Source organism: Uloborus diversus, chromosome 2 (assembly GCF_026930045.1).
Source record: "Uloborus diversus isolate 005 chromosome 2, Udiv.v.3.1, whole genome shotgun sequence".
In the NCBI taxonomy this organism is placed as follows: Eukaryota; Metazoa; Arthropoda; class Arachnida; order Araneae; family Uloboridae; genus Uloborus; species Uloborus diversus.
Genome location: NC_072732.1, coordinates 82455719 through 82472024, shown reverse-complemented (window position 1 = coordinate 82472024; position 16306 = coordinate 82455719). Strand labels below are relative to the sequence as shown.

Sequence of the window (16306 nt, the reverse complement as noted above, 5' to 3'; positions counted from 1 at the left end):
CACCAAAAAATAAACACAGTGATGATTCTGGGTGCTTCAATCAACTTTAAAAAAAATTTTAAAATATGATATTTGTGGAACAAAGAGACTCAAAGTTTGGCTGAAATTTTTCTGGAAAAAGGGTACATTTATCTCTATTATTCTTAAATCAGAAGTAAATTAAAGAATGATCTTTAAAATATCTTTCAGGGAGCTGCCTCAGATTGACTGAATGAATTTTTTTCTTACAGTAAAATGAGAAGGATCTGTAGGTTTGAATCTTCTTAGAACGAACTATGAGCCTAGCTGTTTGATAAAGATATACTGCGTACATTAATCATTTGACTGCTGAAGAATTTTCTTGTAATTATGCTATAAGTGCGGAGTAAAATGCGTGTATTGAAAAATAATAGAAGCGTCTATTATCAAAATATGCATTTACTCTAATTTTTACACAAAAGCTAATTTTTAACAAAACAAATATTTTTAAGCTCACTTACAAAAAAAAAAAAAAAAATTCTACACAAATTTCATCAATTCTTCATTTACATGTAGCGCAAATGAAGTTGAATTGTTAAATTTCGTCGAATGTTTTTTACTGCGTAAGCACACTGCAAAACGTCCATCCACGAAAATTTTCTATAGTAATTAATTTTTTATACTTCCTTTGGTATTTTTGGGTCGTTAGTCATTCTTTCCCGTTTTCGACAATAAAACTCGAAGTAAACTGTAGTTTATATAGTGTGAAAATTATAGCAAGAAACAACAGCGCGATCTCACTTCTATGCATTTTTGACTCAACACACGAGAAGAGCGATAGGTCTTCGTCGGACTCGAATGGTACAGAAACTAAACATCACATAATTTGAGAATCTCGCATATACTCCATGTAATGTTTTCATCAAGTTTAATCAATCTTTCATATCAAAAGCTTCTGAGGAAACGAAAGCTTTCAAATTCTTTCATCTGAGGACATTGTATTCATAAATAGACCTTTTTCAGCATGGCTTCAGGGCTACCATTCTCAATGGAAGCACTGAAGCCGACGCTTTGCAATGACAGACTAAATTATTTTGATGTAAAATATGTCAGGAAGTACCATGCATACGTCTTATCATAAATATTTTAATGATAAGGCGTATCGAATGTGCGAGAGACAAATGAATAAAAAAAGAGCAAAATTTGCTTTCATCCGCTTATACGTGGGACTTCATCAGAAACAGGCATGTTAAAACTCTGCCATTACAATATTTTTTTCGCGAACCCCCTGAAAACCTCTCGCTAACCCCCAGGGGTTCGCGAACCACTGGTTGGGAACCGCTGATCTAAGATATCATATACAACTGAAGAAATATCTAAGGAATTCCGAATAGCTGTTCAATATTAGGACCTGAAGTTATCACGGTAATTCTGTCGGCGTTCTTTTTCCAGTTACATCTGGATGTAGCTTTGTATCACAGTGAAAAACTACAAAATCTAAATTTAAATTCATGAAATTTAATTTTACCTCTCGAAGATTTTCTTTTGCTCTCTTAAGGAATGTACGATTGATCACTAGGTCATTTGGATTTAAATTTACTGCATCTACATAGGCTGTTAATAAATGAACAACATCTTTATCCCTAATATGGCATTTGTCTAACAGTGATGAAAGGCGAGCAGATATCAATAGTTGTCAAGCTTTTTTGCATTGTGGTAGACCAGCTGTAGAAAACAAAAGTTCAACAGGTTAGGATAGAGAAATACTGTTGACCTAACAAATTTTGTCTATCTCCCGCAAGGAAGGTAAACACCAAGTTTAGCAGATGCCTTTCTGTTTCACATTTCTGTAGCTATCAAGTGAATGAAATGTCAGAATTCAAGTTGTATGGCTAAATCATTTTATTTATAATAATCCAATAATTAACAACTGTAAAACAAACTTTAACATGAGTAAATGGTATAAACAAGTATGAGGAATTTCAACACTCAAAAACATCCTTCATGTTCCAAAAGAACATCTTCCAAAAAAAAACATTTGACACCCTAACATGAATTATCCTAAAAATGTTTCAAAAATTTTAAGTCCCTAACTCTCATGGCGAAATTCTAAAAACCATCCCCTAAGTGCAGGACGTCGCCCCAACAGCAAACGATCCTCTCAAAAATACGACTATCGTCAGTCGAAAATGCGAAACGCGAGCAGAAGAAGTGATTTCCTTCTCATTTCCCCCTGCTTATATAATACAGCGCACTCAATGCACGTCACGCCGGATATGCCTACATAAGAGCTCAGTCTGGATGCTTCCAGAACATTCGATTTGCCGCGGAGCTATCGGGAGATTACATCATCTCCGCTCGTGCTCTGACGTCAAATCCTTCTTCCTGACGAAACACGTCGTTCTGAAGTTTACAGGTTGATTCTCCCGTACGCGAATTGAAACAAGCGTCCTTTAAGGGACAAGATTAACTGCCTTTTCATTATTAAAGAAATACAAGTGAGTAAAAACATTTACACTTAGTTTTCACTTAGCTTTCAAAATGAATTGTTGAGAATATTTCTCAAATAGACATTTTTGGCTATCAATGCCCTCCCTTCTCGACAATTCATTTGATCTCACATATTCATTTAATTTCAAGCATTATCTGATTTAAATTTCCAAAAAAAATTCTCACTCTAAATCTCAAGTTAGTTAATTTTTATCGTCTCAAAAATTTGTTAGTTTCAACATTTTGTAAAAACAAACACTTAATATTCTTCTTGAATTTAAGTAAAACAACATTTGCACATTACAACAATAATATCACGAAACATAATTGTTAAAGTCCTATAGAAGTCCTAGAGGAAAAAAGTTCAACTATATTCAGTCCAAAAATTCTCAGTCACAATCGTATCTTCACAAAATGTCACTAATCTAAAAAAAAAATCCCGTAGTTGACAAAAGCTCATGTGGGTGGACAGACATCAGATTTAATCTGAAAAATAACGATAAAAACCACAAGTAACTGTTCTAATATCAGCAATTTAACAACAATTGTATAATATGTATAATCATAATAAACAGTTTTGAATATAAGTTCAAGCTTCATTTTTGATCAAAAAAAATAAAAACAGAAGTATATAAGCTCATTTTTACATTAATTTAAGTTGACAATCCTTATGAAAAAATTTAACAAAAACATAAAAAATGACTTTCTGCATGCGTTTTTCACAAATGACTGCTCATCATCAAAAAATGATTATCAAACATTACAAACACTTTCTACAATAGATTAATCACTTGAATTGAAAAAAATTTCTTTAAAAAATTTTAAGTCGTTTTGGGTTGGTGGCTTCGTGAAAATATCTGACAAGTTAGATTTACTTTCTACATATGAAACAGTAAAAATATCTTTAGCAATCAAGTCACGAATAAAAAAAAATTTCACATCAATATGTTTACTCCTGTGATTTTCAATTGGTGATTTTACAAAATCCAAAGAAGCTTGATTGTCTGCATAAATAATTGCTTTTATTTTTATGAACTTTAAAAGTTTATTTTTCAAACATTCTTCCAGAATTCTGTCAAACCACAATGTTTCTTTTGCCGCTTCTGTCAATGCTATGAACTCCGATTCCATAGTTGATAAACTAACACTCCGTTCTTTAAAAGTTCTCCATTCAATAGGAGCTTTGTCTAACATAATCATTTGACCCCCCCAAAGAAGTTCTGTCATCTTTATTTGATGCGAAGTCTGCATCTGAAAAAGCTACTATTTGGATTTTACTGCATTTTAATTTTAATTTTAAATTTCGGGATTGATAAACATATCCAAACAATTTTAAAAGGCCATCCCAATGACGTTTCCCTGGGTTATTCTGAAATTGACTAAATAAATTTACAGTGTATGCAATGTCTGGTCGTGTTCTATTGGCTATAAATGCTAAACATCCTAACAAATTACGGAAAGGAAACTTAGTCATTTCAAACTTTTCATTTTCTGTCTTAGGACAGTCAGAGTTAGAGTAAACAATGCCTTTACTAATTGGAAGAGAGGTAGATGGGAATTTGAATTTCTTAAAACGATCATACTCTTCTTCTATATAGGAAGTTTGATGTAGATACAATTCCTTTCCCGTTAATTCAAATTCTACCCCTAACAATTTCTTTGTACTTCCCAATACCTTCAAATCAAAATGTTTACTTAAAGAATTAATTGCACTGTTTATATGACTTTCCTTTTTACCAAAAATCACAATATCATCAACATATACAAGCAATAGAACATTAGGATTAAAATATACACAGTTACATGATTCAAATTTCTTAAAACCAATTTGTGATAAAACTTGATCTAATTCATAAAACCACAAGCGTCCACTCTGGTGTAACCCGTAAATAGCCTTATTTAATTTACAAAAATAATCTTCCTTTCCTTTTGTTACAAAACCGGGAGGCTGGCTCATATAAAGTCATCAATTGGAGTGTATAAGTAAGCGCTCTTTACATCGCGCTGTATATTTAACCAATTTGCACATGTAATTAACAGAGAAAAGAAAAATCTAATTATTCCAAAATTACATACTGGGCTGTATGTCTCATCAAAATTTTGGTTTTTGATCTGATGCATGCCGTTTGCTACCAATCTGGCCTTATAAGATTTAACTACCCCTTTCTCATCTTTCTTTAAAGTGTAAACCCAGCGAGATCCTACTGGAACAACATTTTCCGGCAATTTTGCCAAATTCCAGACTTTTCGGCTATGCATAATTTCTAGCTCAGTCTCCATTGCCTTTTGCCATTCAGCACTTTCTTTTACCTTTAAAGATTGTTTGTAAGTCCTAAGGATTTGAATTTCATTTTCTAGTCATAAATTCTTATTGTTTTTCTTTGAGCTTACAGACACATTATTTACTTGCCCCTCTGTTAGATCTTTCCCTTTAAAACTAAACTTATCTGGATTGTATTTTATATCTTTTAATTTACAATACTTTTCAATGTCATGTTTAGATCTTAATCTTTTCTTTTCCCCTTTCTCATAATAATATATATCATTCCTTGTGCTATCCGGTCTTTTCACTACTTTTCTCACCCAAACTGGATCGCGTAGGTGTAAACCACTTTCGCTGTCAGAATCTTCAGATTGAGAACTCGTATCACTTTCCCCGCTAGCAATCGAGCTTTCAGAATCGGTAGAATCTGAACTCTGCTGTTCATTAGCCGTTTTATTCTCGCTCAAGGTTGCAGGCGGAAGTGCCATGGGCCATGATAGAACTCGTTTCTCCTCCTCATTTGACTCATTTCGAAAGTCAGTTTGGAAAAAATAGTTTTCTTTGAACGATACATTTATTGATTCTATAATTTTGTTGCTGTCGGGCAGATAAATTCTATACCCTTTTCTATTAAACGCGTAACCTATGAGAACACCCTTTTGTGCTTTTAAATCCAATTTCTTTCTTAATTGTTTGGGCACACCAACAAACAATATTGTTCCGAAAGCGCGGAGATGCCATATAGAGGGTTTTCTCCCCCCATAAAGTTCAAATGGGGTTTTAGTCTGATTGGCATGGCAAACCCTATTCCAGGTGTACGTAAAATATTTCATTGCCTCTGGCCAAAAATTCTGAGGTAAACCGCTCTCCTTTAAAATCACCCGCGTACTATCTGCAATTGTTCTGTTAAAGTTTTCTGCCGTCCCATTCTGTTCAGGAGAATAGAAATTGGTTAATTCATGATGTATACCTTTCTCCTTAAAAAAATCATCTAACTCATGGTTTACAAACTCAGTTCCGTTGTCTGTCCTTACAGCCTTGACTTTCTTTCCCAAAAAATTTTCCGCTTTTATGATATGATTCATCAAAATTTCGGGTACTTGGCTTTTAAACTTTATAGGGTATAGAGAACTTCTTTTTGAAAAATCATCTATAACAGATAAATAATAATGTTCTCCATTTCTACCCTCAACATTGCAAGGCCCCCAAACATCACAAAAAAGCAAGTTCAACGGACTGTCTGACTTTGTATCCCCAATAGGTTTAAAATTCACTCTTCTGAATTTTCCTAATTTACAAGTGTCACAATTAATTTTAACATTTTTAAATTCTGGTAAACCATTAACAGCTTGTGAACTCCCTGTCTTGGATACATTCTGTATTTATATGTCCGAAACGTTTATGCCAGGTTTCAATATTTATATGATTGGACTCTAAAAAAGTATTTTCATTATCAGTATTACAAACAGGCAATTGGTTTGATTTTACAGAATCAACAATATATACACCATTTTCTAAATTTGCTTTAAAAATCAATTTACAAGTTTTATCTAGTACTTTCACGGAGCTACCACCCCCTTCAAATTTAGCACCTCCCAAATCAAATTTGGGGCCGGACAATATATTTCTCCTTAACCTCGGTGAATACATGACATTTTCTAAAACAACAGATCTATTTCCGAAACGAACTTTAATTTCCCCGCTGCCTTCAATGGGAAAAGTCTGTTTATTGACTGCTACTGCCATTTGTACATCCGTTAAGGGAGAAAATGTCCTAAACCAGTTCCGGTTATGGGTATAATGATGACTGGCCGCCGTGTCAAAAATCCATGTCGATTCCTTTACCCCTACTTCATTTAAATTTGCCTCTGATTAGAAAAAGGATCTATACTCACATCTGTCAGTTGATGGAGATCTCCGCCGGTCCGTTGTATTTCTATATCTGGCTCCTCTCCGTCGACGATTCCTTCCTCGTTGGTTCGATCTTCCTCTAGAATTTCCATGTCCTGCGGTGCTTCCTCTCTCGTTGACTGGACTTGGGGACTGGTTCGTCGTGGGATTTTGTTGCCTCAGCTCTGGACAATCCTTCCTGAGATGTCCAATGCGGTCACATCTGTAACATCGCTGCCGATTTTGAACTGTCATCACCTCAAGCCGCTCCTTAGTTTTCGTCTTCAAAACCATGCGGTTCTCTTCAATCACAAGATCCTCTACCAGTTTTTCGAACTTGAAATCCTGGTCACTCCTTGTAAGCATTGCTTGGACTAGATGATCATATTCTTTAGGCAAGTTCTGTAAAAGCTGGAAGCAGATACAGTCCTCAGGATATTCGGGATACGTAACCTTAATTCGATCAAACAATCGTTGTAAACGGGCTGCAAAAAGGGAAATATTTTCATTTCTTTCAGGTTTTGAATTTTGCAGTTCCATGAACAGCTGCATCCGGGTGCATTTGTTATCCGGGTAGAAGAACAATTTCAACTTTTTCCATGATTCTCGGGGATCTTCGCAATTTTCGATAATCTTCCTAAGTCATTGCTCAATATTTAAGAAAATCATAGAAACTGCTGCTCTCCTCCGAACATGGTAATCTTTAATATCCGCTTTTGTGATTCCTTCCTCTTTGTTCTCGATCGGTTCTTCTTCCTCTCCATTAACAATTTTCCAGTAGTTCCTGTCCATTAGCAGGAACTTGAGGTTTGTTGCCCATTCGACATAATTCGAATCATTCAATTCTTCAATTTTAACGGTTTGGGTGGACATAGTTCTTTACTGGACAAAAATTTCGTATCTTCTTCAATTCATAAATTCTTTCATCTCATTGCTTCGATGAGATCGCTCTAAAAAATTAATTTCCAAATTTCTATTCGATATTTCATACAACAACATTTCTTCTTCAAATTCACTTTACTCAAGCCGACGGAATGTGAATAGGGAAGGGCAATCTGGGCCCATAACCCTCTTGTTGACCTAACAAATTTTGTCTAACTCCCGCAAGGAAGGTAAACACCAAGTTTAGCAGATGCCTTTCTGTTTCACATTTCTGTAGCTATCAAGTGAATGAAATGTCAGAATTCAAGTTGTATGGCTAAATCATTTTATTTATAATAATCCAATAATTAACAACTGTAAAACAAACTTAACATGAGTAAATGGTATAAACAAGTATGAGGAATTTCAACACTCAAAAACATCCTTCATGTTCCAAAAGAACATCTTCCAAAAAAAAAACATTTGACACCCTAACATGAATTATCCTAAAAATGTTTCAAAAATTTTAAGTCCCTAACTCTCATGGCGAAATTCTAAAAACCATCCCCTAAGTGCAGGACGTCACCCCAACAGCGAACGATCCTCTCAAAAATACGACTGTCGTCAGTCGAAAATGCGAAACGCGAGCAGAAGAAGTGATTTCCTTCTCATTTCCCCCTGCTTATATAATACAGCGCACTCAATGCACGTCACGCCGGATATGCCTACATAAGAGCTCAGTCTGGATGCTTCCAGAACATTCGATTTGCCGCGGAGCTATCGGGAGATTACATCATCTCCGCTCGTGCTCTGACGTCAAATCCTTCTTCCTGACGAAACACGTCGTTCTGAAGTTTACAGGTTGATTCTCCCGTACGCGAATTGAAACAAGCGTCCTTTAAGGGACAAGATTAACTGCCTTTTCATTATTAAAGAAATACAAGTGAGTAAAAACATTTACACTTAGTTTTCACTTAGCTTTCAAAATGAATTGTTGAGAATATTTCTCAAATAGACATTTTTGGCTATCAAATACCCATTTCGATTTCTAAATCTTGTGAATCGCAAGAATTTCATGATAATAAAGGACTATGTACTGAAAAAGAAGAAAATTAATTTAAAGTATAGATTTCTACATTGTTCCGATATGGATATTTTTTTTAAATTTATATTTTAGCTATGGAAAATATAGTATATTTTTATGTTAGCAGTAATCGAGGATGTTTCAAAATTTATATTTAAAAATCAAAAATTGCATAAGCATTTAGGTTTGTTTATAACTAAAGAACAGCGAATTAAAATATAATTGCAATTACTTATATTTATAGCATTGAAACCTTGCGACTCTATTTGACACACCTATTACATACACAGGGAATTTTGTAAATCAACACCCCCTAAGCCTGGAGGAGGCAATTTGTTGTTGTCAAAGATCGTTCATTAATGGCCTAGGTGATTCATTAATGGACTATAGAATCCCTTGTGTCCATCTTGATGGGAAGAAACGTTCCCCTGCTGCTTGGTTGGAACAAGCGCAGAAGAGCGCTACGCTTGACTCAAGGCCATTGGTGTACATTTCATTCTCTGTAACATGTTAAATTTTACAGAATGAAAGTGAGGGAATGGTCGATCTGGAAGTAGCAGCACCTATTGAGGTTCAAAATTACTTTAATGAAAAACGTTAGAGTATTTTTACATAAAAATGAGAAAATCCGCAATTTTTTCTTCAAAACTCAAAAAAGGGGGCTTCATGGATTGACTTTAAATTTTGCAAGGATCATTTATTTGTACAATGGAAAATATTGAGAAGGCGTCGTGAAAAATATCTGCAACTTCAAAAATAAGGACCACCCTAATATATATATATATATATATATATATATATATATATATATATATATATATATATATATATATATATATATATATATATATATATATATATATATATACACGCTCAAAATTTTCTTAATGCAACTTGAAAATGCCAGAGTCAAAATGGTCCCCCCCCCCAATAAATTTCAGCTGACGACGCCAATGTTCAAGACTACATAATCTTCCTCTGTGACAGTAACTTATAATACTTTGATCGACAACTAACTTTGTCACGAGTGCAATTTCAATGTATTAATTTTGTGCATTTTTTTTTTCAATAAAGATGTGTTTTACTAATTGATCATAGTTAAGTCATAAAAGTTGAAGATGAAAGTTTTATTAGAAGACTAAAACATTTCATAACTGAAGTAAAACATGCTTAAATTGTGAGTAAAAATGACAACAACGTGTGTAAAGTACAAATAAAGTAGTATAAAAGAGTTAAAAACTCAGCAAACAGCTGTTTCGGTGCTGTCACATGCAAGCCCCTTCATCAGTGCTAAAAAGAACTAAAAGTCCACACAATGTAAACCAGACGATAAATGAACAGAAAATGGAAGGCAGCAAAGTAAATAGGCATGGAAACCGGAAACACATGCGCCACAGAACAACAACGACACCTATAGTGCGGAAAAAGTTGACATTTTCGTGGAATTGCCCAAAAAATATTTAAAATTAAAATAGGCTGAATATTACAGTTTTTCAACTAATATGTAAAACAGCAGGTTTAATTTATAAATATGCTTATCCCCCCCCCTTTTTTTTATATATTTTTCTAACTATTTTAAGTTTAACAATGTGTCATGTGTCAAAATTTGGCATAAGAATCTGGTTTCTGCTCATTATTATTATTATTTTTTTTTTAAATACAATTGAGAATTTGTTATGTTTAAACATATTTTGAAAATTTATTTTTGTGAGCAGTACATTTTACTATACACCTAGTGCTGGTTGTTATTTCAATATAAAGCTATTTAAAAGCTATTCCATTTTTCACAGATAGATTAAAAATTAAAGTTAATTCTGTTTTGGCACATTAAATTTTCAATGCAAGTTTTCTTTTAAGACAAAAGCTATGCATTTCAAACTGTTTTACATTATTTGCTGTACTTTAAAATCTAACTTTAAGAGTTACCATCATTATATTTTTAGTTTGGGCTGCAAGAGAAGATGAATTCAATGAAAATTTGAATTTAAGAGCTTCTTTTAAGAATTGTACTGCTCTACACTATGCAGTGCTATCTAATGATCTACCTATTGTGGAAGTTCTTCTCAAGCATGGTAATGTATTTAATCATTAAAATTATACAGTTCCTTGGTTCATAAATATATTTTATTTCAACAGTACAATTATGAATTTCTTTCTGTTTAAAGTAAACTAAACTAAACATTTTTGCTTTTTACAGCGTTCTTTAAATTTTCCTGTTAAGATTGAAAACAAGATAATGAGAATAGTAATAAAGGGAGGGGGGATTAATAATTTGGATCCTCTCTTCTTATGAAACCTTTTTCCCTTTCTGAAGATAGGGAATAAGTCCTTTTGATCATCTCGTTCCAAAACCTTTCGGCCTTCTCTTTTAAGGAAAATTTCAAAATATTCAGTAGGAAAAGGTCTTCAATTGAACAGAATTTGATCTAAACATGATTTATTTCTTAAATTTATACAAAATTGTACCAAAAACCATAGATTAAGAGAAAATTAAGGTACAGTATTTATTTAAGTGTGAACTCTCAATTCTGAGCATTCATAAGACTTTAAAAAGTTCAGATTATGAGGGTGTTCATTATATAGGGAGACTAGAAATGCATGCATATATATTCTGTTGCGTTAATGAACTATGCTCTGTACCTTGCCAAGTGAGCTATACCATTTAGTAAAGCAGAGGTGCTTAATTTCAGATTGGAAACAAGTGCAATGTCTAATTAAACTCAGTAGGACCTAAACTCTTGTATTTCTTTCTTCCTTTCTTAATTTAAAAAGTTTTATGTACCGTTCAATTATAAAATATTACAATGCAGTTATCAGTACAATACCTGTAAAAAAGAGTAATTTTAATTTGCTTTTGCATTGTGTATTCTCGTGCAAACTATGTGTTATCATCTAATTGGTTAAGGGATTAACCAATTCTGATTCCCGGTGATTCTCAGCCCCCTATCATGGGCGCCCATATGCAAAATTCTAAGGGGGGGGGGAGCACTCAGAAATTTTCCCAATGGTTTAGCAGACCATTTTCCTCATAGAAACTGATTTCAGTACAGATTAGAGGTATCAAAATTTGACATTTTGAATAACTTATTCATTGATGGATAGAAAATATTTTTTTTTACATTTTTGCAAAGAAAAAAGCAATAAAAGCAAGGAAGTTCTCATCTGAAAGGGGGGGGGGAGGGCTTGAGCCCACCCTTGCCCCCTATTGCTTGTAGGTGATCCTATTTAAATGCTATTTTATACAATCATTGGATTCTTAGAATAAGCAGTTCAGAGGCAGAAACTTCAGGCTCATATTTCTCAGCTGAATGATTTTATGTAATGCAGTAATACCCTCAAAAATAATTTTTCTTCCCCTTCTTTTCATCTTTAATACTCTTCAATCATTGTTATAAAATTGTGAAGGTATTTTAGGTTTTCCAATTTGGTACACAGGAAGTCCCAAGTACTGATTGTGAACATGTTCAGTACATAAAGAGGCAATGACTGTAGGGAGCTAAAAATAGCATTCATAATACTGTGGTGTTCATATTATAGGGTGTTCAGGGTGCAGAGAGGTCAGCCTATGTTAAGTCTATGGAGTTTCGCCGGGGCAATCAAAATGTGTTCAGAAGATCAAGGTGTTCACATGAGGGAGTCATCTGTTTATATATTTATCTCCACCCCCCTCCCTCCATGTTTTGTTTGTTCATAAGTTAATATTCCTTTACCATTCGATTTATTTTTTTTAAATGCTGCAATACTAGCTGCCGCTTTTTTTTTCCTTTTTTTTTAATTTATTATTTTGCTTTTTCATACCCTTATTTAATTATTGTTTCATTGATAATTATTTGCATTAGCACTAGCTTTCATTTTATCTCTTACATTGCAGGAGCTAATCCAGTAAAGAAAAATGCTCTTGGGCACAAACCAATAGATTATGCTCAGACAGATGACATTAAGAAACTTCTTCTCACATATACAGAAAAAGTAAGAACATTGATAGTATTTCCATTCACAAGAGGTTTATTTATCAGCAAATCAGGAGTATTATTATTAATGGAAATCTTTTATCCTTATCTTTTAAAATATTCAAGTTATCATAAAATGTTTTTGACGGATGACCTGTCTTGAACCTGATGGAGTCTTTATTGAATTTTTATCACCATTTATTTGGTTATTGTTCCAATTTTAAATGCTAGTTGATGAAGTGTTTTATAAATAGACAAAAGCAAAAGGGTAGTTGGAACCCCTTTTTTTTTTTGGATTGTAGGATGTCATAAATTCTGAACAAAAATAAATCTAAAGCTCATGCTTTGTAATTCTATTGCCAAAATAGTTTTTTTTTTTTTTTTTTAAATGTGCGTAACATTTACAGAGCATACATATTGATTTTTAAAAATATATTGTCACCCAAATTGGCTATTAAAAACCTTTAAATGAAAAATAACCTGTTTTCAATACGCTGTAGTTCCAGTTTGTCATCCTACATCTTCTTTTCGTTAGTATCATTAGAAAGAGCAGATCTCTCCTATCAAAATGGGTTTTTTTCCCCATGGTGTTCTTTTAGATAAGGATGGAAAAATGAGGTTGAAATACTGTCTGTCCATTCATGAAAAAAGCTCGTTCTACAATATATAACGGGTGGTGATTGCCATGGAAACCAATATATAGTGATTTTACAGCTGTTATGAATAGCAGAATTGTTTTTCTGTTTGGCTTTAATTTTATTTTTAATGTCAGATCTTAAATTGATACTTAAATAATGCAGAAATAAGTCTTTAATTTTTAAAATCATATTTGATTCAGTACGCCCAAGTGCAATCTGAGAAAGAAGCGCAGGAAAGACGCAAATTTCCTCTTGAACAGAGATTGAGAAAGCACATAGTTGGTCAAGAAGGAGCCATTACCAATGTTGCTGCAGGTAAGTTAACACTTCAAAGAATATTTGTGATAAATGCAGATCATTCATATTGTTTTGAGAAAAAGTGAAGTCTTATTTTTTGAAATTTTTATCATTATTATTATTATAATTACCATTATTATTCATAATTATTTGTTTGAATGAAATTATTATTACCGTATTTTCGGGAATAAGCGGCGCGGCACATACAAGAAAAAAAGTTAACTTGACGGTGCGGCGCATATAACGGATGCGGCGGATACAGTGTTTTTTTTTAAGTTAAAAAAAAAAAAGTTGAAAATGCTGCTAACAGATGACACCACAACGTTTGCTTTCATTTTGCGAAATCCTTCGCCCTTGGGCGACAAGTAAAGCAAAGAGGGGGGGAGGGAAGGTGAGTCAGCGATTGCATGTGTTTCACTGAGGAGAGAAATGCTGATTCATGTGCGCGAGCGAGCCTTATCGCGTCAGAGCGAAGGGACAGGAAATCCTTCGACCTTGGGCGACAAGTAAAGCAAAGAGGAGGAGGGAAGGTGAGTCAGCACTTGCATGTGTTTCACCGAGGAGAGAAACGCTGATCCACTTGTGCGAGCAAGCCTTATCGCGACGGAGTGAAGGGGTCAGGAAATCCTTCGACCTTGGGCGACAAGTAAAGCAAAGAGATAAGCGCTTAAGAAGAGCGTAAGATAAGCACGATTGCACGTGTATCACTGAGGAGAGAAACGCTGATACACGTGGGAAAACCAGCCTTATCGCGTCGGAGAGAAGGGGTTAAGGAGAGGAGCCAGAAAAGTACTAAGAGAGAGCAATGGATGTCCAGTGTGTAAAGGGAATTTACCACCTCTCTCACAAGAATGGGTTGCTTGGTCAAGCAACCTACTGGGAAACTTGTCTCCTAGCTCTAATTTTATTATTCACTCACATCGTCATGTTGCATCTTTTGCTGTCGTTCATGCGCTCTTGGCTTATCTTTTTTTACAAAAAATTTTTAGAGTTGCTTTTGAAATGGCTCCTAAGCAATTGAAAAGTTATACTGCAGCCTTTAAGTTTAAGGTAATAAAGTAGGCAGAAGCAATTGGAAATCGTTTTGCTCTCAGAGAATTTGGCATTGACGAGAGATGCGTTTGCCGTTGGAAATCGAATAAATTAACTATCGAAAGTGATGGCCAATCGAGGGATGCCGAAGGCAACAAGTGCAAAATGGGAATTTTTAAAAATATATCATTATCGTTAATTAAAAATACTAACGAGAAATAAAAAAATATTTTTCATTTACATTCAATCCAGCTTTCTTACTACTAATTGTGCTTTTAAGTTTAATGCTGGGTGCGCGCTTATGGAAGGTGCAGCGCTTACACCAGGTGCAGCACGTACATTAAAAAACTTTTTCTTTGAGGATATATTACGATGCGGCGCTTATTCCCGAAAATACAGTAGGGCTTTTTTTACAATCTTGTTGAATTTTGCATTTGTGAATCAATAAAATGTTTTATTTTTAGCATTTATTAAATCATTTGCTGAGCAGCAAACTCACAAAAAATTGTTCTTTTAAACTGTGTTAAAAGTAATATGAATAAACCGCAGCAGAGATTTTTTTTAATGCTCAACTTCTTCATTCGGTAAGTTGCAGGAAGGCTTTTAATATGATGATTTTTCAAACTATCCTTATTATTATGTTAGGGTATAGATTATACCTAGACCTTTTTAAGGTTGTGAACTATTAGTATCAATATTTTAATTTAATTGTTTTTATGAATACTGGGAATGTCTCGGAACGTTTGAAACATCGTGCTTTAAAAAATTCTTAGGTACATAAATTTGGGAAATTAGCTTCTGTAGTGTTTCAGTGTGACAACGATTGAAATAATTTGCAATTATTTATTTATTTTTTACTTGTTTTTTTTTTAATTAACAAATTAGCTTTTTGTTATGATAAAGCTTTGCACTCATCCAACATTAGTGTCATTAATTACCTCAGTATTTTTCAAAGATGAATTTTAAAATATCTTATATCTCTGTATTATTTTATTTACCTTAATTGTGAAAAAGACTTTCAGCAAGAAAGTAAGACAAGAATCGTTTATAATCATTGCTGATATCATAACTGTGGGAGGAATGTCTTTTGTGCAAATGAATATTTTGTTTTGAATATAACAAAGTCACATTTTTTATTTTCTTTTTATTTTTTGTTTTGCCTTTTTTTTAGTCTACGTAATGGAAGATGATGAATATTTGTTATATGTAGTGTGTGAGATATCATTAAGTATTGCATGAAGTAATGAAGTAAAGCTTGAAGTAAATTATATTTATTTTATTATTTCATATCATGAAAAAAAAAATCATTATATTTTTCTGCCTTGTTTTCAGCAATAAGACGAAAAGAAAATGGATGGTATGATGAAGATCATCCTCTTGTTTTTCTTTTCATGGGTTCATCTGGCATAGGTAAGTTTACATTTCTCACATCATTTTCTGTTTTTTCATTTATAATAGTTGTTTAAAACAAAGTGAGATTTGATTTTTCAAAAAGACTGATTATTTTAATTTCCTGAAGAGGTTATTTGTAATTTTGTTTGAAAATGAAGTGGTAAATGATATTTATTGGCAATTTTGTCAAGTCTTGTTTCTCGCTTGTCTCTTTCTCATTAAAGAATCACAAAATAAATTGAAAGTGTAGACACAAAAGATGGAGAAAAAAAGGTATGATCAACAAAAGATGGCATTAGGCAGTGCAATAAATTGATGATTGTTTGCAAAGGAAGTTAATCAAAGCCATTTTACTTCTAAATGCAATATGAAGATTTACAACTACATAATAGAATTTTCGGAAAATATTTAATCCAGTTGACAATAATTAAGCGAGTCTTTATTAACCAGG

General features: G+C 33.4%; 1 protein-coding gene across 1 annotated transcript in view; it reads left to right on the top strand.

Annotated features, from left to right (window-relative positions):
• The window catches only part of LOC129216384 (caseinolytic peptidase B protein homolog), a 67619-nt gene that overhangs the window by 38655 nt on the left and 12658 nt on the right, over window positions 1-16306 (top strand). The window contains exons 5-8 of the mRNA XM_054850598.1: window positions 10490-10618; window positions 12418-12515; window positions 13335-13449; window positions 15796-15873. Coding sequence (XP_054706573.1) covers window positions 10490-10618; window positions 12418-12515; window positions 13335-13449; window positions 15796-15873 — 420 coding nt within the window. The remainder of the gene's footprint in view (window positions 1-10489; window positions 10619-12417; window positions 12516-13334; window positions 13450-15795; window positions 15874-16306) is intronic.